The sequence below is a fragment of the Salvelinus fontinalis genome, chromosome 24 (assembly GCF_029448725.1).
Source record: "Salvelinus fontinalis isolate EN_2023a chromosome 24, ASM2944872v1, whole genome shotgun sequence".
Classification (NCBI taxonomy): domain Eukaryota; kingdom Metazoa; phylum Chordata; class Actinopteri; order Salmoniformes; family Salmonidae; genus Salvelinus; species Salvelinus fontinalis.
In genome coordinates, this window is record NC_074688.1 from 32251680 (window position 1) to 32277134 (window position 25455).

Genomic DNA, 25455 nt, shown 5'->3' on the forward strand with positions numbered 1-25455 from the left:
AAGCAATGAGCGTTACACCGAGGTCTGTACTCTGGAATGGGATCGATTTGGAGGTGGAGGGTCTATCATGGTCTGGGGCGGTGTGTCACAGCAACATCGGACTGAGCTTGTTATCATTGCAGGCAATCTCAACGCTGTGCATTACATGGAAGACATCCTCCTCCCTCATGTGGTACCCTTCCTGCGAGCTCATCCTGACATGACCCTCCAGCATGGCAATGCCACCAACCATACTGCTCGCTCTGTGCGTGATTTCCTGCAAGACAGGAATGTCAGTGTTCTGCCATGGCCAGCAAAGAGCCCGGATCTCAATCCCGTTGAGCACGTCTGGGACCTGTTGGATCGGAGGGTGAGGGCTAGGGCCATTCCCCCCCCCAGAAATTTCCGGGAACTTGCAGGTGCCTTGGTGGAAGAGTGGGGTAACATCTCACAGCAAAAACTGGCAAATCTGGTGCAATCCATGAGGAGGAGATGCACTGCAGTACTTAATGCAGCTGGTGGCCACACCAGAGACTGACTGTTACTTTTGATTTTGACTCCCCCTTTGTTCAGGGACACATTATTCTATTTCTGTTAGTCACATGTCTGTGGAACTTGTTCCGTTTATGTCTCAGTTGTTGAATGTTATGTTCATACAAATATTTACACATGTTAAGTTTGCTGACAATAAACGCAATTGACCTGTGAGAGGACGTTTCTTTTTTTGCTGAGTTTATATGGACCTCGCTTTGTGCGCAGGGGCATTGTAATGCTGAAACAGGGAAAGGCCTTCACCAAACTTTTGCAACAAATTTGGTAGTACAGAATCATCTATAATGGCATTATATGCTGTAGCGTTAAGATTTGTCTAAACTGGAACTAATGCCCTGATCACACTGATAGTGTCATTGCGCAAAATCGTATGCAGCATCATCTGGATATGTGTGCAACAAAAGTTCCACATTCACCTTCCGCTACCATTTCTGTCAAGCCGTATTTGCATACAGTTTGACGCATGCGTTCTATAAATCCAACGTATGCACCACACAGAACGCGCTGCAACTGCCTCTGCAACTTAATGCTGCAAGGCACGCGCAGGGTTCCACTGGAAGTGAATGTATTTCTGGTGTACCAAAAATGCAATGATGCTGTCGGTGTGATCGAAGCGTAAGGGGCCAAGCCCGAACCATGAAAAACAGCCCCAGACCATTATTCCTCCTCCACCAAACTGTACAGTTGGCACTATGCATTGGGGCAGGTAGCGTTCTCCTGGCTTCCGCCAAACCCAGATTCGTCAGTCGGACTGCTACATGGTGAAGCCTGATTCATCACTCCAGAGACTGCGTTTCCATTGCTTCAGAGTCCAATGGCGGCGAGCTTTACACCATTCCATCCGACACTTGGCATTGCGCATGTTGATCTTAGGCTTGTGTGTGGCTGCTTGGCCATAGAAGCCCATTTCATGAAGCTCCCGATGAACAGTTCTTGTGCTGAAGTTGCTTCCAGAGGCAGTTTGGAACTCTGTAGTGAGTGTTGCAATCAAGGACAGAACATTTTTACGGGCTACAGAGCTCGGCAGTCCTGTTTTGTGAGCTTGTGTGGCCTACCACTTCGCGGCTGAGATGCTGTTGCTCCTAGACATTTCCTCTTCACAATAACATCACTTGCAGATGACCGGAGCAGCTCTAGCAGGGCAGAAATTTGATGAACTGGCCTCCTTGTGACAGTGCCAAGTTGAACATTTGAGCTCTTCAGTAAGGCCATTCTACTTCCAATGTTTGTCTATGGAGATTGCATGGCGGTGTGCTCAATTTTATACACCTGTTAGCAATGGGTGTGGCTGAAATAGCCGAATCCACTAATTTCAAGGGGTGTCCACATAATTTTGTATATGTTGTGTTCCACGGGAGTTCTCTTACATTTGGGAACTTGAGAGTCCTATTGATCAAACAACAGGTAGGCCTGATCTCCCTCAGTTGCATATGCACATCAACAAGCTCAACAACTAAGGTTAGCAAAAGCGAGATGAGCTAAAAATGTAACAAGGGAAAAGTAGATAAACCTTTTTAGTAGTTGGCCGTCAAATTTGCACTGATAAGCAATGGTGAATAGTAGCCTGCTCTAACTTCTGCAGATCGCCTGCCAATGCATGCTCGTCTCAACCCTTGGGAACTTGCCTGCCTGCCCTCCCATTTGATCGTCTTGATCGATGCCAAATACATTTGATAGACAACTAAGATATATGCTTACTGTGGAAAACAGTTGTTCAAGTTTAGCATAGCTAGCTAGCAAAGTGATTCACATTTCTTGCAAGCTAACCAAATGACACCTGCATCTCTAGCTGTTTCCAGCCTTAGTTACATTCGTCCGTACATTTGTCCAAAATATTGAGTCATTGAAACTGAAACGGTGCCCGCCGGGCTGGAGGCAGCAAACAATGTACCAGGCCAGCTGTGATTTACAACTTGATAGCAATATTTGTTGGACTACAAAGAAATGTATTGGAGAATTATATGAATCATGCATTGAACTGCATCCATCTATTCTACCAACAATGCCTTACTCAACGTCATGGAATTATGAGTCAAATAGAACCTATTTTCAAAACTAGTTATAAAGTTAGTTTTGTAGCATAAAATAGGAATTGTATATTTTGTAATGGCATTATGATTGTCTGTTTCATATCTGCAAAGTAGATTCTGTCAGTTCCACTTTAAGAACTTGCAGGCCCTCCAAGATAACCCCCAAACCAAGCTGATGCCAAGGTTTAAAGATTATTTCTCACGTCATACACTGACTCTTTCAAACAACACGTACATTAAATGCGTTCGAAATGTTTTCCTTTTCTTTATATCATAGAAACCATAAAACGCAGCATCTGTCAACAGAACGGACAAGCAGTATAGACTACATAGAGTAGAGCATTCATCTTTCCACACCGATAGAGTATTATTAGTCATGTACAATGCATTCGAGATATATTCAGACCCCTTTTACTTTTTCCACATTTAGTTAGTTTACAGCCTTATTCTAAAATTGATTAAATTGTTTCATCATTCTACACACACTACCCCATAATGACAAAGCAAAGCAAAAACAGGTTTGTGTGTATATATATCTCACATAAGACTCTTTACTCAGTACTTTGTTGAAGCACCTTTGGCAGCGATTACAGCCTAGAGTCTTCTTGGGTTTGACGGTACAAGCTTGGCACACCTGTATTTGGGGAGTTTTCCCCCATTCATCTCTGCAGATCCTCTCAAGCTCTGTCAGGTTGGATGGGGAGTGTTGCTGCACATCTGTTTTCAGGTCTCACCAGAGATGTTTGATCTGGTTCAAATCTGGGCTCTGGCTGGGCCACTTGAGGACATCCAGAGAATTGTCCCGAAGCCACTCCTTCGTTGTCTTGACTGTACGGTTAGGGTCGTTGTCCTGTTGGAAGGTGAACCTTCCCCCCCAGTCTGAGGTCCTGAGCGCTCTGGAGCAGGTTTTCATCAAGGATCTCTCTTTACTTTGCTCCATCTTTCCCTCGATCCTGACTAGTCTCCCAGTCCCTGCTGCTGAAAAACATCCCCACAGCATGATGCTGCCACCACCATGCTCCGTAGGGATGGTGCCAGGTTTCCTCCAGACGTAACGCAATCGTAGTTTCATCAGACCAGAGAATCATCAGACCAGAGAATCTTGTTTTTCATTGTCTAAGAGGCCCTTAGGTGCTTTATGGCAAACTCCCAGCGGGCTTTCATGTCCCTGTTTTACTGAGGAGTGGCTTCCGTCTGGCCACTCTACCATAAAGGCCTGATTGGTCGAGTGCTGCAGAGATGGTTGTTCTTATGGAAGGTTCTCCCACCTCCACAGAGGAACGCTAGAGCTCTGTCAAAGTGACCATCAGGTTCTTGGTCACATCCCTGACCAAGGCCCTTCTCCCCCGATTGCTCAGTTTGGCAGGGTGGCCACCTCTCGGAAGAGTTTTGGTGATTCAAAACTTTTTCCATTTAAGAATGATGGAGGCCACTGTGTTTTTGGGGACCTTCAATGCTGCAGAAATGTTTGGGTACCCTTCCCCAGATCTGTGCCTCAACACAATCGTGTCTTGGAGCTCTAGGGACAATTCCTTCAACTTCATGGTTTGGTTTTTGCTCTGACATGCACTGTCAACTGTGGGACCGTATATAGTCCAATCAATTGAATTGACCCCAGTAAGATTCCATTCAAGTTGTAGAAACATCTCCAGGACGATCAATGGAAACAGGATGCACCTGAGCTCAATTTCCATTCTCATAGCCAAGGGTCTGAATACTTATGTAAATAAGGTATTTCTGTTTTTCATATTTAATAAATTAACAAACATTTCTAAAAACCTGATTTTGCTCTGTCATTATGGGGTATTTTGTGTAGATTGATGAGGATTTTTATTTATTTAATGCATTTTATAATAAGGCTGAAACATAACAAAATGTGTAAAAAGGAAGGGGTCTGAATACTTTCCGAAGCACTATGTGTATACATTTGCCTAGATATTATTTGTATGCAAGTTTGAAAGATGTAGCCATACAGCACAACTTCACTCTGTAGATGTTGGTCAAATGGTTGGAAGATGAGAGAGGATACACATTTAGGCAGTAACAGTTGAAAGTTGTTCTTTAAAATAAAAACAATAACAAATCTCTCCCTTTTACATTCTGGGTTATACGTACATAGGGTTAGCCCTCTCCAAAATCCATCAAGACTTGACTCTAGTACTGACAACGTGTGGGTTTAAAAGGCTTTGAAGGCAGTCACCGTGACTAGAAGGTTCCAGGTGACTACAGAATACAGGATTGGTGTGTGGAGTCCGTGGCTTCTGCTCTGCGTGCCTCCTGTGTTAGGCTTCTTGGCGGCGGAGTGCGGGTGCCCTGTAGTGCTTGTGCGTGTGGAGAGGCCGTGCAAGGGGGTGGAGATAAACACAAACGATGTCTGGTCCCCCGAGCTATTGGCAGACCCTCTGTCTCCATACGTCCCAGGCTCCAACAACGCAGACTTAGCCAAGTACCCAGAAGTGACGACTGCAGCTCTATCCGGTGTGAGGTCTCCACGGCCCAGCTCTCTGGCATCAGCCCCCAGTGGAGGCTCTGTGTGGGACGTAAAGTGCCACTCCCCTCCTGGTGTGGCCAGATGGGCTTGTCCACATGTTGGCCTAGTGTAGCAGGGGCAGCCTAACACGGCAGCACGGGTGTGTTTGGCCCAGAGCAAGAGCCGTGTGATGTTCTCCTCCTCTTCACAAGCCCAAGGGTTATCCCCAAGTGTCAACAACTCGAGCCCCTCCAACCGGTCAAATACCCCCTCCGGCACCCAGGAGAAGCGATTAGCATGCAGGTAGAACCTCCTCAGCCTGGGCAGCCGGTCCAATGATCCCAGGAGGATCTGAACCAGGTAGTTGTGGGACAAATCCACCATCTCCAGATTATGAGGCATGTTGGTGGGCACGGTCCAGAACCGGTTGTGACTCAAGTTTAGGGCGTGTAGGCTGGGTAGGGTGTTGTTGATGAAGACCACCCTCTCCAGCTCGTTGGCTGACAGGTCCAGTACCCTCAGGTTCCAATGGTAGGCCGTGTCGTTCTTGTCCAGGGCTCGGAGCTGGTTGCCAGCGGCCCGGATGTCCCAGAGGGCCCTGGGCAGGCCGGAGGGGAAGCGACCCAGGAGGTTATAGGACAGGTCCAGGGTACGCAGGTGGGCGTAGTGGCTGAGCTGGTCGTCCAGACCACAAAGGCTGTTGGGAGAGAGGGGAGTTTGAATTTTAGAAGTTAGGACCCAACCTGCCGAAGACGAGTATGATGAGAAGAAAGCGGATGATGAGAAGGAAGAAGTGTTTTCCTACCTGTTGTGTGAGAGGTTGAGGAAGCGGATGTTATGCTGCAGGCCTGGGGGCAGCTGTGAGAGGTGCCGTGAGGAGCAGTCCACCACACGGTGGCCCCGGCTGCAGGAGCACACGGCAGGGCAGATAGACAGGACCAGCCCCCCCAGCACCCCCGACAGGAGGAGCAGGAAGAGGCAGGCCAACGGGGCGTGGGAGAGCATAATGAGGGCTCTGAGAGAGGGAGAGACACAGTGAGAGGAGACACTGGACTGTACCCAAGGACATACATCTGCAACACTTCTTTGCTCTACAATTTATATACTCACAAATGGAAGGGCACAGTTTTGATCCTGTATGGATCTTCGTCAAGACCATCACTCATTCACACACATCTGCAGAATAATAATACTGACAGTTAAATTAGCTACCAACCCCATTAGCATTTAAATATTGATTAGCAAAAGCTCATTTAAGTCCAATCCTTGCTAGCTTTTCCAAGCTGCAATTACCAGGAGCTTAAGGGATACTTAGGGATTTTGGCAATGAGGCCCTTTATCCACTTCCCTAGAGTCAGATGAACTAGTGGATACCATGTTTATGCCTCTGTGTCCAGTATGAAGGAAGTTAGCGTTGCAGTAGTTTTGAGAGCCAATGCTATCTAGTAATAGTACAATGACGGGAAGCCTATGGATATCTGCTAGCATGTTAGTATTCCAACAGATTGCTAGACAACGTTAGTTGGCGGAGTATTAGCTACAGTATCACCCTTATTCATAAACAGCCTACTTTCCCCCAATGGAATCTCTGAAGAAATGATTTATACCCTTGTCTGGAGCTACTGCTGGTTTGAGATAGCCTTTGATGCATAGCAGCCTCACAGATGGGAGAGGGGCAGTAATAAACACCAGGAGACAGCAGTAAAACACTCCACACTGGTTCTGCAACCAGCCTGTAAGAAAGTCATGACTGTGAACCATCTATCATACTTCAAGCACATAATGTGACTATACAACTAACTGGGTAGATTGGACCTCACTAAACCCAGAGTCCTCTCCCCTCCATCCCCTCTCCTCCATATAGTTCCCATTCACGTCATTGACCCCCCTCTGACATTATAACATTGTAATGCCAGGCCATATGCTAACAGTCCTGCTTGAGGGTTTCCCAAACTCTGTCCTCAGGACCCCAAGGGATGCACGTTTTGGTTTTTGCCTTAGCACTACGCAGCTGATTCAAATAATCAACTAATCATCAAGCTTTGATTATTTGAATCAGCTTTGTAGTAATAGGGGGAATAAACGAAACGGGCATCCCTTGAGGTCCACATAACCGAGTTTTGGACTCTACTATCTAATTGCTGTGTTGCTGTTTACAAGGACCCCAGTCAGTCTGTGTGCCGGCAAGCTTGAGGCCTTGCCAGCGGGTAGGAGCTTAGAAATACTGCAGTGAGAGAGAGCCGGCTGAATTCCTTTAGAGTGGCACACACACACACACACACACACACACACACACACACACACACACACACACACACACACACACACACACACACACACACACACACACACTCTCGATTCCACACACACACACACGATTGTGTCCTGTCCTCTCTCACCCTGTCTTCTGGCACAAATGATTGAGTATCTGGGGACAGCGTGTGTGTGTGGTTGTATTAAGAAGAGCTTGCCAAACACATCAGTGTGGCAGGTTTTAGCAGTACATCGTAAGCTGAGTGCTCAACTTCATCAGGTTATGGTATACTGCAAGTTAGTCTTAGGTTGCACTTAACATTACAATTCATACCCAATATATAAAAAAAATTGAAATTACATAACAATAAAATTAATGTTGGAGACCGTGCGTGCACCTTATTCGTCTTTGTCAATTAATTGTCTTAAGTTGTGTGGCACATTTGTGTCAATCGCTATATTAGTGCTTTCAAAATTCCATCAAGTCTTTTTCTCCAAGGACCCGATCGGAATTTGCTCCATAAATAGCTGTAATATCTAATGGAGATTTCAGCACCTTTGGAGAGATTTAATGAGAAGCCAGAGACTGTCATAGACAAATCACCCTGCTGCAGTCCACTGAACTAGTGTGGTACAGAATCAAATACATCACTGCTTTGTGAAGCACTGTGTGTGTGTGTGTGTGTGTGTCCAGTCATGTGCACATGTGTTAGCATGTACTGTTTTACATGCCATTAGTCACTCACCTGATCCTCTCCATCGCTTCACTCCGTCATCTTGCTCTTTTCGTCCTCTCTCCTTCCCTCGGCCAGCCCTCTCACTTGCTTCCCCCTCTTTTTTCAGAGCAGCAGGCTGGAGAGAGTGATTGTCAAGTCAAATCGGGGGGGGGGGTTGTGTTAAGTTGCCCTTATTATTCATGCACCATTTTCTTTTTTGGGTCTCTCCGTTTTTTGCGCTGGCTTTCTTTTGGGGTATTTTTCCTTTCTTTCACATTCTTCCTCACTTGCACTCTCACTTAATTTTTTCTCCCTTGCTCTTCTTCCTTCTCTGGTAAAGGTGGACCCCCCCCCTCCTCTCGCGGTCTCTCTCTCTCTCGTGCTGTGTTGGCGTTGGCCAGTGGTTGGCAGGCTCTCTCGCTCCGTCTCAAAATCCTCTCCTGGGTTGTGGCGTCCTCCAAGCATGCCAGAGCAGGGTGCCCCTGATAGCGCCAGTCATCCTCCACCGCTCCTCTGCAGGCTCCTGATGCACTCAGGGAAAGAGCGGTCTGAAGGAGAGAGAGAGGGGGGAGGGAAGGAGAGAGGATTGGAGGATTGCAGCACAGTGCCTGCCCCCACTGCTGATGATGAGGCGGGGGGTGGGGGAACTGTGCTGACTCCAATCTTTTTAGAATCAGGATCCCGCTCACTTGATAAAAGCAATTCTTTCTCCATTATCCCTTCCCCTCTCTCTCTTTTTTTAAACACATACAGTATACTGAACAAAAATATAAACAACAATTTCAAATATTTTACTGAGTTAGTTCATATAAGGAAATCAGTCAATTTGAAATAAATTCATTAGGCCCTAATCTATGGATTTCATATGACTGGGAATACAGATATGCATCTGTTGGTCACATATACCTTAAAAAAAGGTAGGAGTGTGGGTCAGAAAACCAGTCAGTATCTGGTGTGACCACAATTTGCCTCATGCAGCACGACACATCTCCTTCACATAGAGTTGATCAGGCTGTTAATTGTGGCCTGTGGAATGTTGTCACACTCCTCTTTAATGGCTCTATGAAGTTGCTGTAACTGTAACACGCTGTTGTACACGTCGATCCAGAGCATCCCAAACATGCTCAATGGGTGACATGACTGGTGAGTATGCAGGCCATGGAGGAATGGATACTTGTCAGATCCTTGCGAAATGGGGTCGTGAATGATCATGCTGAAACATGAGGTGATGGCGGCGGATGAATGGCACGACAATGGGCCTCAGGATCTCGTCACGGTATCTCTGTGCATTCAAATTGACACAGATAAAATACAATTGTGTTCGTTGTCCATAGCTTATGCCTGCCCATACCATAATCCCACCGCCACCATGGGATACTCTGTTCACAACGTTGACATCAGCAAACCGCTCACCCTGTTAGGGTTCGTTCCTTGGTTCTTGTCAATCATTGGCTCATTGGTGAAATTAGCATTGTGACAATATCTTTAATTAAATCATTAAAAAACCTTTATTAATGCAGTTGCAGACAGAAGTTGACAATCAGGAACATAGCACACATTTTTCCGAGTAAGTTCTGCATCAAAGGAAAGGTCCCATGTTATTTTATTAAACCAGAAGTAATGTCACTGCCTACGTCATTATCTTGACATAAGATAAATGCTCACTAACAGCGATGTAAACAAATTTGTGCACAAAATTTGAGAGAAATAAGCATTATGCGTATGGAACATTTTTGCGATATTTTGCATGTTGCATTTATATTTTTGTTCAGTGTACATACAAACATGCTAACTCATTCTAATGTGGGCTGTTCATTGAACATTAGTGCCTCGTGCGTTCAACTTTCACCTTCTCATAGTCACAGTATGTTCCATTTCCCCTTCACTCTCGCTCTCTCTCGCTCTCTCACAGCATTTTGTACTCATGCTCACCGTGTTTTAACACACACACACATCTTCACACACACAGTTCCCTTGAATTCCCTGTAGTACTGTACAGATCTGGCAGGGTGACATGGTTCTGGTTGAACGCGCATGGGATGCATAACACACACACACACACACACCGCCCCCTGATGGCAGCGCTATCTCACATCACAACTGGCTCCTGCAACGACTGGCTGCCTCCACTGCTCTCAGCAGCATATTAACACTGTTTTTGTATTAACGGTACAGTTTTTGTCTCACCATCCTCCTGGTCTTCCTCCATTTTCAGCTGCCTTCAGGAAGCACCCTGGCAGTCTGCAATAAGAACAGATTTTTGCAAATGTGCTGAGCCATGAATAGGTGTTCTGTGACTAGTGGCTTTGTTTTACGGCCAACGTTGCTGCGGCCATATTAATACAATCATTTTTAGTGGGTCTGTATTTCTGTAATTCAAAATTCAATTACATTTACATGGGGGGGGGGGATTGTTGTAATGATGTTTTGAAAACCACACTTCATGAATTAATCTCTATGCTCACAGGTCCGTACCCTGTTTGGTTTTAGAGGACTTGTGTGAAAGTAGTTATGTGGTTCTGTCTACCGCTTTCTCTCTCCTATCCTCTTTCCACTCTCCCTCTCCTCTCTCTCTCTGAGAAGGAGTCATAGTTTGGCAGATTGTGTCTGGCCAATATAACATAGGTTTGGGGCTTCTCTCATGGAAATATACACACACAACATCATGCTTATTTTGCTAGGCACTCAGAACTTAGCACCACAGAACTGCTCTGTTCTGCAACTAGCCTTATGCAAGCAGTGAATATTTAATTCTGCACTTCAGCCGAAGCAAACTGCCCTGCTACTGCTGGCAGCATCATTCAGTGACTAGCCAGCATGAATTGCTGGCAGTAATCACCATTCACAATTCTCCAGAAAAAGTCTCAGCAAATGCAACCTAGTAAGAAAGACCCTACATAGTGCAGTGCCTGGTGCTAGCACGGTAACACCACACCAGTCAAAAGTGTGAAACTCTGCATGGCAACACCAATCAGCTGTGTTAGTTTCGGGAGTTCAACCAATAAGCTGTGAGAGTTTGTGATGCGAAACTAATGTGTGCTATTCGCCTCAGATCATTAGATTTAAAAAATGCGTTCTCTGAAATTGACTGTAATATCTGATTGCTATAATTCTGTTATGTTGACAGGTTTGTTCATAAGTTGAAGCATCAAGAGAATTGATACACAAACCACATGTGCTTGTATGAGAGAAAAGGTGTTTTAACAAAAGGTTTCCCACTTTGCAACCTACTTGTGTGAAAACCAACTGTAGTCACAGCACATGCAATTGTTTTCGAATGATAAGGACTGATAAAAGTATGATTTGTAGTCATACTAAAAATAATACTCCTACAATAGCTTGTCATGGTAGTAGAAAGAATAGACCTGTGTTGAGATGAACATGGCATGGGTTCTGTAGAAAGATTGATATGATAGATTGAGTTGGTGGTTTGAAAACTACGTCAGACCTGGAACTGCAGATGTGAAAACAGTAAGAGTGAAACAGGACTGAAAATAGTCTTGCCCAAGTTTAGCTACTTCTCATGCTGCTTTCTCTCTCTCCCTCTACCTCTCTCACTTTTCTTTCATATCTGCCGCAGTATCAACACAGGGAGTTCTGCAATCATTTTTCAATAGAAACATTTCCCTTTTAGTACTCAGCTGGAGAATGTGTCTGGAATGAGCTGTGAATTAGAGTAGTGGGGAGGGTGGAGAGAGGGAAGGGAAGGCAGAGAGGGTTTTAGATTTATGATGGCTGTATCTTTCAGGCAATGTTCTTTATAGGGAGGGATAAAGCAGGTGCCGTGGCTGCCATCTGGTCAGCAGGGCTTGTGGTGTAGGCGGATGATGCTCTCTCAATCACTACGCAGAAGAGTGAAATATAGCCTGGCCAACTTCTTGTCAATAGGGGGGCGCCATTTCGACTTTGTAAAAATTAGTTCCCAAATTAAACTGCCTCGTACTCAATTCTTGCTCGTACAATATGCATATTATTATTACTATTGGATAGAAAACACTCTCTAGTTTCTAAAACCGTTTGAATTATATCTGTGAGTAAAACAGAACTCAAGTTGCAGCTAACTTCCTGTCAGGAAGTGAGAAATCTGAAATCGATGCTCTGTTCCGGGGTCAGTTTATTAAATTGCTTGTTATCTATGAGTCGACATGCACTGCATACGATTTCCCCTAGATGTCAGTAAGCAGTGAGAATTGGAATGGTGTTGCTAGGCAGATCTGAGGCCATATAAAGGCTCATGGAACCGGGGGGGCACTCTTTTCAACGTTCGTCATGGCGCAAAGGAGAACCTCAGGATGGCATTCTGAAAAGCTCTCGTTATAGGCCTTAGATATATCCGGCTCTGATTTTATTCGATATAGGTGTTAAAGACATCATAATGTGGTTATTTTAAACCGAGTTATATCAGTTTATATCAGTATATTGCGATTTTCGGATATTTCTTTGTGCTGAGTTATGAAGAGTTGGGCACTTCTGAGCCACATAGCTAATGTTTGCTGCTAATTCCTAAGTTGAAGACGGCAATCTACAACCAAGCAACGATGATTCTGGACAAAGGACCACTTGCACAAGATTCTGATGGAAGCTCATCAAAAAGTAAGAACTATTTATGATGTTAATTCGTTGTTCTGTTGAAAAATGTAAAACTATTATTCCGCCATTAATTTTGGTGCGGTCTCGCTTTAGCGCACGCTGTATGTCGTAGTAACGTTAATTTTAAAAATATAACACAGCGGTTGCATTAAGAACTAATGTATCGTTCATTTGCTGTCCAACCTGTGTTTTTTTGTCAAGTTGATGAGTTATTGATTAGATTAGGTGACTCTCCCAAGATTTCTCCCGACATTTTGTTGGCAGCTTGGCTACTATTCTCATTGTATAACCACGATTTGTGCCGCTAAATATGCACATTTTCGAACAAACTCTGTATGTATTGTGTAATATGATGTTATAGGACTGTCATCTGAAGAAGTTTGAGAAGGTTAGTGAAAAAATTAAAATATTTTGCTGGTTTATTCGTTATCGCTATTGTTGGCTTGAATCAATGCTGTTGTGTGGTTGGCTATTGTAGTAAGCTAATATAATGCTATATTGTGTAAAACACTTAAAAAATCTGAAATATTGGCTGGATTCACAAGATCTTTGTCTTTCATTTGCTGTACGCTGTGTATTTTTCCTAAATGTTTTATGATGAGTATTTAGGTAATTCACGTTGGTCTCTGTAGTTATTCTAGTTGCTTTGGTGAGAGTTGTGATGGTGGCTGCAATGTAAAACTATGATTTATACCTGCAATATGCAAATTTTTCTAACAAAACATATGCTATACAATAAATATGTTATCAGACTGTCATCTGATGAAGTTGTTTCTTGGTTAGTGACTATTTATATCTTTATTTGGTCGAATTTGTGATAGCCACCTATGCAGGAAAAAAATGGTGGGAAAAAAAGTTGTGTCTTTTGCTATGGTGGTTAGCTAATAGAAATACATATTGTGTCTTCCCTGTAAAACATTTTAAAAATCAGAAATGATGGCTGGATTCACAAGATGTGTATCTTTCATTTGGTTCTTTGGACTTGTGATTTCATGAACATTTTATTATATGATATCCCTGTGGCTTTAGGCTAGGCTATGCTAGTCAGCTTTTTTGATGGGGGGGATCCCGGATCCGGGTTTGTGACTCGTTAGAGGTTTTAACAAATGAGCTTGTAGTCTGCCTCATTGTATGAGGCTGATGTAGTACACAAATACAAACCAGTATTTACCATCAGCGGATTTATTGCATATCAGCGGATTTATTGCATAAATACATGGTTGATGAACAATGAGCATATCACAACTCTCATTTGTCAACAGGTAAGAATATGTGTAGATGGAAATAATTGTGTGTGGAAGTGGTTGTTGCTTTCCGTCTCCCATCTTAATGTTTCTGTGGTTTCTCTTCAGATGAGACATTGAGGCGCTATTTGTGGGTCTGACATTTCCCTCTTTCTGTCTCTGTGGCCTGTCCGCTCTCTCTACTGTTAGTGTACTGATGTACAGCTCTGAAATACACTAGGAGTGACTGCAACACTGCAGTAACGCACTCACTAATGGTATCGGGCCAGCCCCACTGAGAGTCTAACTCCCTGCTCACTCTTTCTCACATTTTCACATTCATTTTATCCCTTTCTATCTATCGTTTCTCAGTTTAATTATATAATTCACCCCCTCGTTTCATTTCCTTTTAGAACTTCCTCTCTCACCATTTTGCCCAATGAATGTCTCAGCCTGGGTCGATTTAAAAAAAATATTTTAAAAAAATATATATATATATATGTTTTTTTTGCAGTGACTGGAAATGTTCACTTGCCACACGTGCACACACAGAATTACATTACTTCAGCAGTGCATCCTTCTCTGAATTATCTCACCACTGGGTATGATGCTGATGTTTAGGCCCTTATGTCACTGTGTTTTCCTCCAAAAAGTACACAGGAGAAAAAGCAATTGTTGTAGCATGAAATAAATCTCACTGCTACAGATTGGTCAGGCTGAATGAATACGGATCTGACTTGAATCAAAACATTTGGGAAAGCGTTCTCAGTGTACATTTGGTTTTCTTAATACCAAAGAAAGACCACAGGGATAATGTGTTAAAAATCACATTGTGGCCAATGTCAAAGTTATACCATTAAATAGGGAAATGGATTGGCTTGGTTTTGACAATCAAACTGGCTATAGGCCTAGTTGAAGATCCATTTCATGAAATGGTTCATCAGAAAGAGCTATAGATGAAGTAAGCGGAACACTGATGAGCATCAGTTTGAGTTGTTTTTTGTCGGGAGTGGTTTCCTTTGTTGTGTAGAGGGGTAGGAGAGTAGGTTTTCTGTGTGTTACTATCTGCTTGGAGACTGGTTAAGGCAGGTCAGGGGGTGGGGTGGGAAGATCTGTGCTCTCTGGTGGAGGGGGGCTGGCCTGGTCTGAGGGGGGACCCAGGTAAACATCCAATAGTGGTGGAGGAATAGCTTCTGGGATATCTGATGGTGTACGAGAGGGAGAGCGATTTGGAGCATTGTCTGGCCCCAGATCAACAACCTGCAAGGAAGTAGGAGGCTGATGGTCATGGGTGTGTGCTGTGGCAGTGGTCTCTGAAGACGTCGATGGGGGAGGAGATGAAGAGTTGTCCAGAGGTTGCACTTCCTCAGTCTGGGTCTTTTCTTTGTGCACTGCAGCAGTCCCGTTACTCGGTTGAACATCATCTGAAACGGTTTCTCTTCCAAATGTACTTCCTGTCGGAATCTCACCCATCCGGAATTCCTCGTCAGTCTCCTGGAGCAGAGACAGCCTCTTGGAGAGTCGCTGAGACAGGAAGCCAGAGAAGGAGATTCGATTGGAGCCCCTCAGGTGGACGTCACTGCTATCGTCATTATCCAGTCGAGACTGGACTCCACTGTCCAGAAACGGAGAGGGGCCGGCCCAGGCTGTATTCTGCAGCTGCATCCTCTGATGTCTGCGCTTCCTCACAAAGATGACCCCAAAACTGACAAACATCAGAACCAGTGTCACACCAATCAGTACAGCCACCACTGTGCCATGGTTCCCTGTCGTTTTGCTCCTGTCTTTGTTTGCCATTTTTGACGGAGATGGCTTTGGTTTATTTTTTGTCGTGGTGGTGGCAGTAGCGACATGTTTTGTAGTGGGGACCATTAGTGGGGATTGGCCCTTGGTGCTGGTAACGGCAATACTAGCAGTAACAGAGGCTGCAGTGGTGGCAAGGGTCTTGGCGGGCTGGGTCGACGTCCATGGAGTGGAGATGTGGGTAAAATATTTGGTCATGGTTATAGAGGGAGGTAGGGTGGCAGCACTAGGCAGCTCAGATGGGCCTGTTGGACCTCTTTCAGTGGGGTGTGAAGGGGTTGATTTCCTGCTTGTGACTGGGGCCTGGGAGGAAGTGCTGGGCAATTGAGCCTTCCCACCTGTGTTCAAAGTAAATTCGGCTCTAGTCGGTGTCACTCCAAATCCAACACCAGTTGGCGTGGGTCGGGTCCTCTCTGTGGAGTCGTTGGACTGCGACATCGGACGATTGGTTGGACCAGTCCCTGTTTGGATCTCTGTTGGTTGAATTGTTGTCGGTGAGGTTGTTTGAGAGGAAAACTCAGAAGGTCTAGGTGATGCTGTTGGACTTACTTTGCCCTGGCTCGAGGGTGTAACTCGGCTTACCGGAGGCTGATTCCCCATAGTGGGCGAAGTTTCCCTGGCTCCGTTATATTTGGTTGTTTGGCGGTCAGGAGATGACTGGGAGTTCCTCTTTGTGCTCGTACTCAAAGGGTGGATTGAAGGCAGATAAGAGCTGATATATCTGGTGGACACCTGATCTGGAGTCTGTGGTTCACTCTTCACTGTGAACTTCAACTCAAATGAAGGTGCTACGGTGCTATGGTTTCCTTCATCTGGTGCATTGTTGAGGTGCTCTTGTGCCATTTCTAAGGGTGAAACTTTGTCTGAAGTTGCAGTAACCTCACTGCTCCTGAAGTCGGAGGAGTGGCTGTTAGGCTGAAGTGTCACTGTGCTTTTCAGTCCCAGTGGCAGCATCCACAAAAACAACACAAAAACAAGACGCTTTCCCTCCATTGCTGTTTCCGGTTATCCTCTGAAATCTGGTGTGTCCTGATGACTGACTGATGAAAAGAAGAAAAGCAAACGTGTCATTACTGTATCGATGAGCATGATTTATCATGAGGAAACAAGGAACATTTCACCATGAAGGGTAACGTGGTGAAATGTTATCGCTACTTTTGGCATTTCCTTCCTCAAACTACAATTCAAAGTAATCGTAGAAGATTTTTTGACTGTTTTCTGGGGAATCTAACTATATTCTGTTTTTGTCTTATTTCTTTGTAAGAATTAACGCCATATAATGTCATATGTGTTTGTAATGTGTATTACACCTTCCACAAACAACTATTTTGAAAGTATGTGTTTCAAAGGTTTTTGTTTTAAACTGCTTGCACATTCTCTGGCAAATCACACATGTCGTCGTTAGAGAAACAGATCTCACTATAACCCTTTTATATTTACATCACCCACCCTTAAAATATGTTGTACTCACCAGAGCCTACACAGGATTTAACCCTAGAATCCTGGCCTTCATTAACCTGCTCCAAGTTCACAAAAAGCAGAATGCCTATATGAGTTGGTGTGTCTCAGCTGGAAGAGCTCCCCTTAGTTTGCTGTACGTGAAGCCCAGAAAGCAGCTGCTGTAGAAGGCTGCGAGGCCCTAGTCTGGTATAATACAGACATTTCTCTTGCCTCACTTGACAGGAAGTGAGAGCTGTGAAACTGAGGTCTGATTACAAATGACACTCTGTTATTTTTAACACAGAAAAATACACAGTGGATGTTTTCATGCAAAACAAATGTACACTTGTAATTTTAATATGCACTCTGGGATAGACCCCTTGACGTTTTCCACATTTTGCTACGTTACAGCCTTATTCTAAAAAAGATTAATTCATTTTTTTCCCCCACACACGTGTGTGTGTGTGTGTGTATATATATATATATATATATGTGTGTGTGTGTGTGTGTGTGTGTGTGTGTGTGTGTGTGTGTGTGTGTGTGTGTGTGTGTGTGTGTGTGTGTGTGTAAACGTCCTCTCACTATCAATTGCGTTTATTTTCAGCAGACTTAACATGTGTAAATATTTGAATTAACATAACAAAATTCAACAACTGAGACATAAAATGAACAAGTTCCACAGACATGTAACTAACAGAAATGGAATAATGTGTCCCTGAATAAAGGGGGGGTCAAAATCAAAAGTAACAGTCAGTATCTGGTGTGGCCACCAGCTGCATTAAGTACTGCAGTGCATCTCCTCCTCATGGACTGCACCAGATTTGCCAGTTCTTGTTGTGAGATGTTACCCCGCTCTTCCACCAAGGCACCTGCAAGTTCCGTAACATTTCTCAGATCCAGCAGGTCCCAGACGGCTCAATGGGATTGAGGTCCGGGCTCTTCGCTGGCCATGGCAGAACACTGACATTCCTGTCCTGCAGTGAATCACACACAGAACGAGCAGTATGGCTAGTAGCATTGTCATGCTGGAGGGTGATGTCAGGATGAGCCTGCAGGAAGGGTACCACATGAGGGAGGAGGATGTCTTCCCTGTAACGCACAGCGTTGAGATTGCCTGCAATGACAACAAGCTCAGTCCGATGATGCTGTGACACACCGCCCCAGACCATGACGGACCCTCCACCTCCAAATCGATCCCGCTCCAGAGTACAGGCCTCGGTGTAACATTCATTCCTTCGACGATAAAAGCGAATCCGACATCACCCCTGGTGAGACAAAACCGTGACTCGTCAGGGAAGAGCACTTTTTGCCAGTCCTGTCTGGTCCAGCGACGGTGGGTTTGTGCCCATAGGCGACATTGTTGCCGGTGATGTCTGGTGAAGGACCTGCCTTACAACAGGCCTAGAAGCCCTCAGTCCAGCCTCTCTTAGCCTATTGCGTCCAGTCTGATCACTGATGGAGGGATTGTGCGTTCCTGGTGTAACTCGGGCAGTTGTTGTTGCCATCCTATACTTGTCCCCCAGGTTTGATGTCTGGATGTACCGATCCTGTGCAGGTGTTGTTACACGTGGTCTGCCACTGCGAGGACGATCAGCTGTCCGTCCCATCTCCCTGTAGTGCTATCTTAGGTGTCTCACAGTACAGACATTGCAATTTATTGCCCCGGCCACATCTGCAGTCCCCATGCCTCCTTGCAGTATGCCTAAGGCACGTTCACGCAGATGAGCAGGGACCCTGGGCGTCTTTTTTTTGGTGTTTTTCAGTGTCAGTAGAAAGGCCTCTTTGTTTCCTTAGTTTTCATAACTGTGACCTCAATTGCCTACCGTCTGTAAGCTGTTAGTGTCTTAACGTCCGTTCCACAGGTGCATGTTAATTTATTGTTTATGGTTCATTGAACAAGCATAGGAAACAGTGTTTAAACCCTTTACAATGAAGATCTGGGAAGTTATTTGGATTTTTACAAATTATCTTTGAAAGACGGTCCTGAAAAAGGGACTTTTTTTTTTATGACTTTATGTATGTATATGTATACAGTTGAAGTCGGAAGTTTACATACACTTAGGTTGGAGTCATTAAAACTAGTTTTTCAACCACTCCACAAATTTCTTGTTAACAAACTATGGTTTTGGCAAGTCGGTTAGGACATCTACTTTGTGCATGTAATTTTTCCAACAATTGTTTACAGACAGATTATTTCACTTATAATTCACTGTATCAAAATTCCAGTGGGTAAGAAGTTTACATACACTAAGTTGACCATGCCTTTAAACAGCTAGGAAAATTCCAGAAAATTATGTCATGGCTTTAGAAGCTTCTGATAGGCTAACTGACATCATCTGAGTCAATTGGAAGTATCTGTGGATGTATTTCAAGGCCTACCTTCAAACTCAGTGCCTCTTTGCTTGACATCATGGGAAAATCAAAAGAAATCAGCCGTCCTCAGAAAATAAATTGTAGACCTCCACAAGTCTGGTTCATCGTTGGGAGCAATTTCCAAAAGCCTGAAGGTACCACGTTCATCTGTACAAACAATAGCACGCAAGTATAAACACCATGGGACCACGCACATGTCATACCGCTCAGGAAGGAGTCGCGTTCTGTCTCCTAGAGATGAATGTACTTTGGTGCAAGAAGTGCAAATCAATCCCAGAACAACAGCAAAGGACTTTGTGAAGATGCTGGAGGAATCTGGTACAAAAGTATATATTTCCACAGTAAAACGAGTCCTATATCAACACAACCTGAATGGCCGCTCAGCAAGGAAGAAGCCACTGCTCCAAAACCGCCATAGAAAAAGCCAGACTACGGTTCGCAGCTGCACATGGGAACAAAGATCGTACTTTTTGGAGAAATGTCCTCTTGTCTGATGAAACAAAAATAGAATTGTTTGGCCATAATGACCATCGTTATGTTTTGCGGAAAAAGGGGCATGCTTGCAAGCCGATGCTTGCAAGCCGAAGAACACCATCCCACAATCCCAACCGTGAAGCACGGGAGTGGCATCACAAAATAGATGGCATCATGAGGATGGAAAATTATGTGGAAATCTTGAAGCAACATCTCAAGACATCAGTCAGGAAGTTAAAGCATGGTCGCAAATGGGTCTTCCAAATGAACAATGACCCCAAGCATACTTCCAAAGTTGTGGCAAAATGGACAACAAAATCAAGGTATTGGAGTGGCCATCACAAAGCCCTGACCTCAATCCTACAGAATTTGTGGTCAGAACTGAAAAAGTGAGTGTGAGCAAGGAGGCCTACAAACCTGACTCAGTTACACCAGCTCTGTCAGGAGGAATTGGCCAAAATTCACCCAACTTACTGGGGGAAGCTTGTGGAAGGCTACCCGAAGTGTTTGACCTAAGTTAAATTTAATGGCAATGCTACCAAATACTAATTGAGTGTATGTAAACTTCTGACCCACTGGGAATGTGATGAAAGAAAGAAATAAGCTGAAATTAATCATTCTCTCTTATTCTGACATTTCACATTATTAAAATAAAGTTGTGATCCTAACTGACCTAAGACAGGGAATTTTTACTAGGATTAAATGTCAGGAATTATGAAACTGAGTTTAAATGTATTTGGCTAAGGTGTATGTAAAATTTCGACTTCAACTGTATGTATATGTATTTATAAGTATTCAAACCCTTTACAGGCAGTGATTTACAGCCTCAAATCTTCTTGGGTATGAAGCTACAAGCTTGGCACAACTGTATTTGGGGAGATTCTCCCATTCTTCTCTGCAGATCCTTTCAAGCTCTGTCAGGTTGGATGGGGAGCGTTGCTGCATAGCTTTTTTCAGGTCTCTCCAGAGATGATCGATCGGGTTCAAGTCCAGGCTCTGGCTGGGCCACTCACGGACATTTATAGACTTGTCCCGAAGCCACTCCTGCGTTGTCTTGGCTGTGTGCTTAGAGTCGTTGTACTGTTGGAATCTGAACCTTTACCCAAGTCTGAGGTCCTGAGCACTCTGGAGCAGGTTTTCATCAAAGATCTCACTGTACTTTCCTCTGTATCTTTCCCTCGATCCTGACTAGACTCTCAGTCCCTGCCACTGAAAAACATCCCCAAGGAATGATGCTGCCACCACTGTGCTTCACCATCAGGATGGACGTGATGCTTGACATTCTGGCCAAAGAGTTCAATCTTAGTTTCATCAGACCAGAGAATCTTGTTTCTCATGGTCTAAGAGTCTTGAGGTGCATTTTGGCAAACTCCAAGCGGGCTGTCGTGCCTTACTGAGGAGTGGCTTCCATCTGGCAACATTACCATAAAAACCTAATTGGTGAAGTGCTGCAGAGATTGTTGTCCTTCTGGAATGTTCTCCCATCGCCACGGAGGAACTCTGGTGCTCTGTCAGTGACCATCGGGATCAGCGTGACCTTCTGGTTCTTGGTCACTGTTACGCACGCCTCTGAGAAGAGGGAACGCAACTCCCTGCTACAACTCAACTCTGAAGTGCAAGAGGTATGGACTGTAGGTGCGAGCAAGGATGACACAAAAGCAGATTTTACCGTTTACTTGGATTTATTTTCTTACACGGTAATATGGGGAAAAGGGGCTGGACGGAACCAAAGCAAAGAAAGTAAATATCAAAGTTCCCCCTCTCCTATCTAACCTGCCTACCCACTTAACTTACCTAACTTAGCACCACCTGGTGCCCTAACCAAAATACAGGGGGTGGTCCGCCCAGGTCTTACCTAGTGTGCCTAGACAGTAAATATACTACGGGTATATGTATGCCCGCGGGCCTCTTGCCTAAGCACTCCCAAAGTGCCTTCTCCTTCCCCCCTGGGAACAAATGAAACAGAGTAATTATTAATGATTTCACAAACACAGGACATAGAAAAACTGCTACCAACAACAACAGTACATACCACACTTTCTGATACACAACCAACACTATATCACAATCTCTCAATCTCCAAATCTCTACTCTCTTCTCTCTCTACCAATCTTCTCTCCTGGGGAGAACACTGGCTTTTATCTTCAGGTGGCAATGGTGATTAGAGTCAGCTGCTTCTTGACGAGGGGGCGGGGTCAGCTCCAATCACCAATTAGCCTGGGGTTGACCAATCAGCTGGTTGGGGAGTACTTCAGGAAGCCATCTCCTGAAACACACACTCAAATACAAAACAGAACACAGAAACTGGGGAACGTAACAGTCACCTCCCTTACCAAGGCCCTTCTCCCCCACATGCTCAGTGTGGCCGGGCAGCCAGTTCTAGGAAGAGTCTTGGTGATTTCAAACTTCTTCCATTTAAGAATGATGGAGGCCACTGTGTTTTTGGTGACCTTCAATGCTGCAGAAATGTTTTGGTACCCTTCCCCAGATCTGTGCCTCATCACAATCCTGTCTCTGAGCTCTACGTACAATTCCTTCAACCCCATGGCTTGGTTTTTGCTCTGACATGCACTGTCAACTGTGGGACCTTATATAGACAGGGGTGTGTGCCTTTCCAAATCATGTCTAATCAATTGAATGTATCACTCCAATCAAGTTGTTGAACCATCTCAAGAATGATCAAAGGACACAGGATGCACCTGAGCTCAAGGTGGCGAATCGCATCTCTGCATGTCTGGCAGACATATCAGTGTGGATGACGGATCACCACCTCAAGCTGAACCTCGGCAAGACGGAGCTGCTCTTCCTCCCGGGGAAGGACTGCCCGTTCCATGATCTCGCCATCACGGTTGACAACTCCATTGTGTCCTCCCAGAGCGCTAAGAACCTTGGCGTGATCCTGGACAACACCCTGTCGTTCTCAACTAACATCAAGGCGGTGGCCCGTTCCTGTAGGTTCATGCTCTACAACATCCGCAGAGTACGACCCTGCCTCACACAGGAAGCGGCGCAGGTCCTAATCCAGGCACTTGTCATCTCCCGTCTGGATTACTGCAACTCGCTGTTGGCTGGGCTCCCTGCCTGTGCCATTAAACCCCTACAACTCATCCAGAACGCCGCAGCCCGTCTGGTGTTCAACCTTCCCAAGTTCTCTCACGTCACCCCGCTCCTCCGCTCTCTCCACTGGCTTCCAGTTGAAGCTCGCATCCGCTACAAGACCATGGTGCTTGCCTACGGAGCTGTGAGGGGAACGGCACCTCAGTACCTTCAGGCTCTGATCAGGCCCTACACCCAAACAAGGGCACTGCGTTCATCCACCTCTGGCCTGCTCGCCTCCCTACCACTGCGGAAGTACAGTTCCCGCTCAGCCCAGTCAAAACTGTTCGCTGCTCTGGCACCCCAATGGTGGAACAAACTCCCTCACGACGCCAGGACAGCGGAGTCAATCACCACCTTCCGGAGACACCTGAAACCCCACCTCTTTAAGGAATACCTAGGATAGGATAAAGCAATCCTTCTGACCCCCCCCTTAAAAGATTTTGATGCACTATTGTAAAGTGGCTGTTCCACTGGATGTCATAAGGTGAATGCACCAATTTGTAAGTCGCTCTGGATAAGAGCGTCTGCTAAATGACTTAAATGTAAATGTAATAGCAAAGGGTCTGAATATTTACGTAAATAAAGTATTTCCTTTTTAATCATTTTTTTAAAAGATTATATATTTGCAAGCATTTCTAATAATCTGTTTTTGCTTTGTCATTATGGGGTATTGTGTGTAGATTGAGGGAAGCATTGTATTTGATCAATTTTATAATTAGGCTGTAACGTAACAAAATGTGGAAAAAGGAAGGGGTCTGAATATTTTCCAAATCCACTGTAGTTTGTTTGATGGTACTGAATGTTGTGGCCTGGAAGTTTCTGTTGAATAAATAGTTACCCATCACTCCTGCAATGATGGTGTGAAAGTAGTTGGCCACCTTGTTGTCTTGCTGCTGAAGCATGTTACATGGGAAATTGTTCAGTTGTCGCTACCACTCATTCAGTTCAATTATACAGTTGTTTGTTTGGTGTCTTTGTGCTATTGGTTTAAAACTTTCAATCGAAGTAATAAATAAAACTAAACACAGCATGTTTCTCAGCGGTCCAAATGAAAGGTTCAAGGCGTAGTGTCATAGACGAGCGGTGGTCGTACCGTGTTTATTTTGAGTTGAATTGTTGAACATGTCTTTTTGTGTAGATTGTGGTTGATGCTTCAGTTTTGCGTTCCTTTTTTTCACATGCCAACAATTTAAAGTCCACTTTTTTGTTATGTGCTCAGGTTTATATACTGAATGTACAAAACATTAAGGGCACCTGCTCTTTCCATCACATACAGTGCCTTCAGAAAGTATTCATACCTCTTGACTTATTCTAGATTTTGTTATGTTACAGCCATACATTTTTAAGAGCTTTGCACACCTAGATTGTACAATATTTGCTCATTTATTCTTTTAAAAATTGTTTTACAATTTTGAAATGCTCTTTTAAATTGGTTGTTGATCATTACATGACCACCATTTTCAAGTCTTGCCATAGATTTTCTAGCAGATATAAGTTAAAACTAAGATCGGCCACTCAGGAATATTCACAGTCTTCTTGGTTAGCAACTGCAATGTAGATTTGGCCGCGTTTTAGATTATTGTCCTGCTGAGAGGTGAATTCATCTCCCACTGTCTGGTGGAAAGCAGACTGAATCAGGTTTTCCTCTAGGATTTTGCCCGTGCTTAGCTACATTCCATTGCTTTTTTGTCCTGAAAAACTCCTCAGTCCTTAACAATTACAAGCATACCCATAACATGATACAGCCACCACTGTGCTTGAAAATCTGTAGAGTGGTATTCAGTAATGTATTGGATTTGCCCCAAACATAACACTTTGTTTGTCGGATAAAAAAAAAGTGAATTGCTTTGCTTCGTTTTTTGCAGTATTACTTTAGTGGCTTGCTGCAAACAGGATGCATATTTTTTTGTATTTGTATTCAGTACAGGCTTCCTTCTTTTCACTCTGCCAATAAGGTTAATATTGTGGAGTAACTACAATGATGTTGATCCATCCTCAGTTTTCTCCTATCACATCCATTAAACTATATAACTGTTTTAAAGTCACCATTGCCCTCATGGTGAAATCCTTGAACACTTTCCTTCCTCTCCGGCAACTTTGTTTTGAAATTCACTGCTCGACTGAGGGACCGTACAGATAATTGTATGTGTGGGGTACATAGATGAGGTAGTCATTCAAAAATCATGTTAATCACTATTATTGCACAAAGATTGAGTCCATTCCACTTATAATGTGACTTGTTAAGCACATTTTTACTCCTGAACTTATTTAAGCTTACCATAACAAAGGGGCTGAATACTTATTGACTCGGGGCATTTCAGCTTTTCACTTTCCTCACTAGGGGCATGTTCTCTAGATCCTGTGGTACTTCCAGACACGAATCCCTGGAGCTGGAACTCTGCATCTGCATGGTCATTTCGCCATACTTATTGACTCAAGACATTTCAGCGTTT

At 44.3% G+C, this 25455-nt stretch overlaps 3 protein-coding genes across 11 annotated transcripts in view; 1 reads left to right on the top strand and 2 right to left on the bottom strand.

Annotated features, from left to right (window-relative positions):
• The window catches only part of LOC129822308 (neurofibromin-like), a 96151-nt gene that overhangs the window by 41529 nt on the left and 29167 nt on the right, over positions 1-25455 (top strand). The gene's annotated exons all lie outside the window — the stretch shown is intronic.
• LOC129822312 (oligodendrocyte-myelin glycoprotein-like) lies at positions 2814-8607 on the bottom strand. The gene is made up of 4 exons (XM_055880497.1): positions 8031-8607; positions 6142-6207; positions 5837-6046; positions 2814-5728 (listed from the first exon to the last, which is right to left on the bottom strand). The coding sequence occupies exons 2-4, from the start codon at positions 6195-6197 to the stop codon at positions 4738-4740; spliced, it is 1257 nt and encodes a 418-aa protein (XP_055736472.1). The 5' UTR covers positions 6198-6207; positions 8031-8607; the 3' UTR covers positions 2814-4737.
• On the bottom strand, positions 13757-17293 carry LOC129822311 (mucin-2-like). The gene is made up of 2 exons (XM_055880496.1): positions 17088-17293; positions 13757-16656 (listed from the first exon to the last, which is right to left on the bottom strand). The coding sequence occupies exon 2, from the start codon at positions 16607-16609 to the stop codon at positions 14894-14896; it is 1716 nt and encodes a 571-aa protein (XP_055736471.1). The 5' UTR covers positions 16610-16656; positions 17088-17293; the 3' UTR covers positions 13757-14893.

Excerpts from the sequence above, each read along its gene's own strand:
- LOC129822312 (XM_055880497.1), bottom strand. The coding sequence starts at position 6,197 with ATGAGTGATGGTCTTGACGAAGATCCATACAGGATCAAAACTGTGCCC. Across the intron at positions 6,047-6,141 it reads AAAACTGTGCCCTTCCATTT|AGCCCTCATTATGCTCTCCC; the intron begins GTGAGTATATAA and ends TCCCTCTCTCAG. Across the intron at positions 5,729-5,836 it reads CTCAACCTCTCACACAACAG|CCTTTGTGGTCTGGACGACC; the intron begins GTAGGAAAACAC and ends CTCTCCCAACAG.
- LOC129822311 (XM_055880496.1), bottom strand. The coding sequence starts at position 16,609 with ATGGAGGGAAAGCGTCTTGTTTTTGTGTTGTTTTTGTGGATGCTGCCA.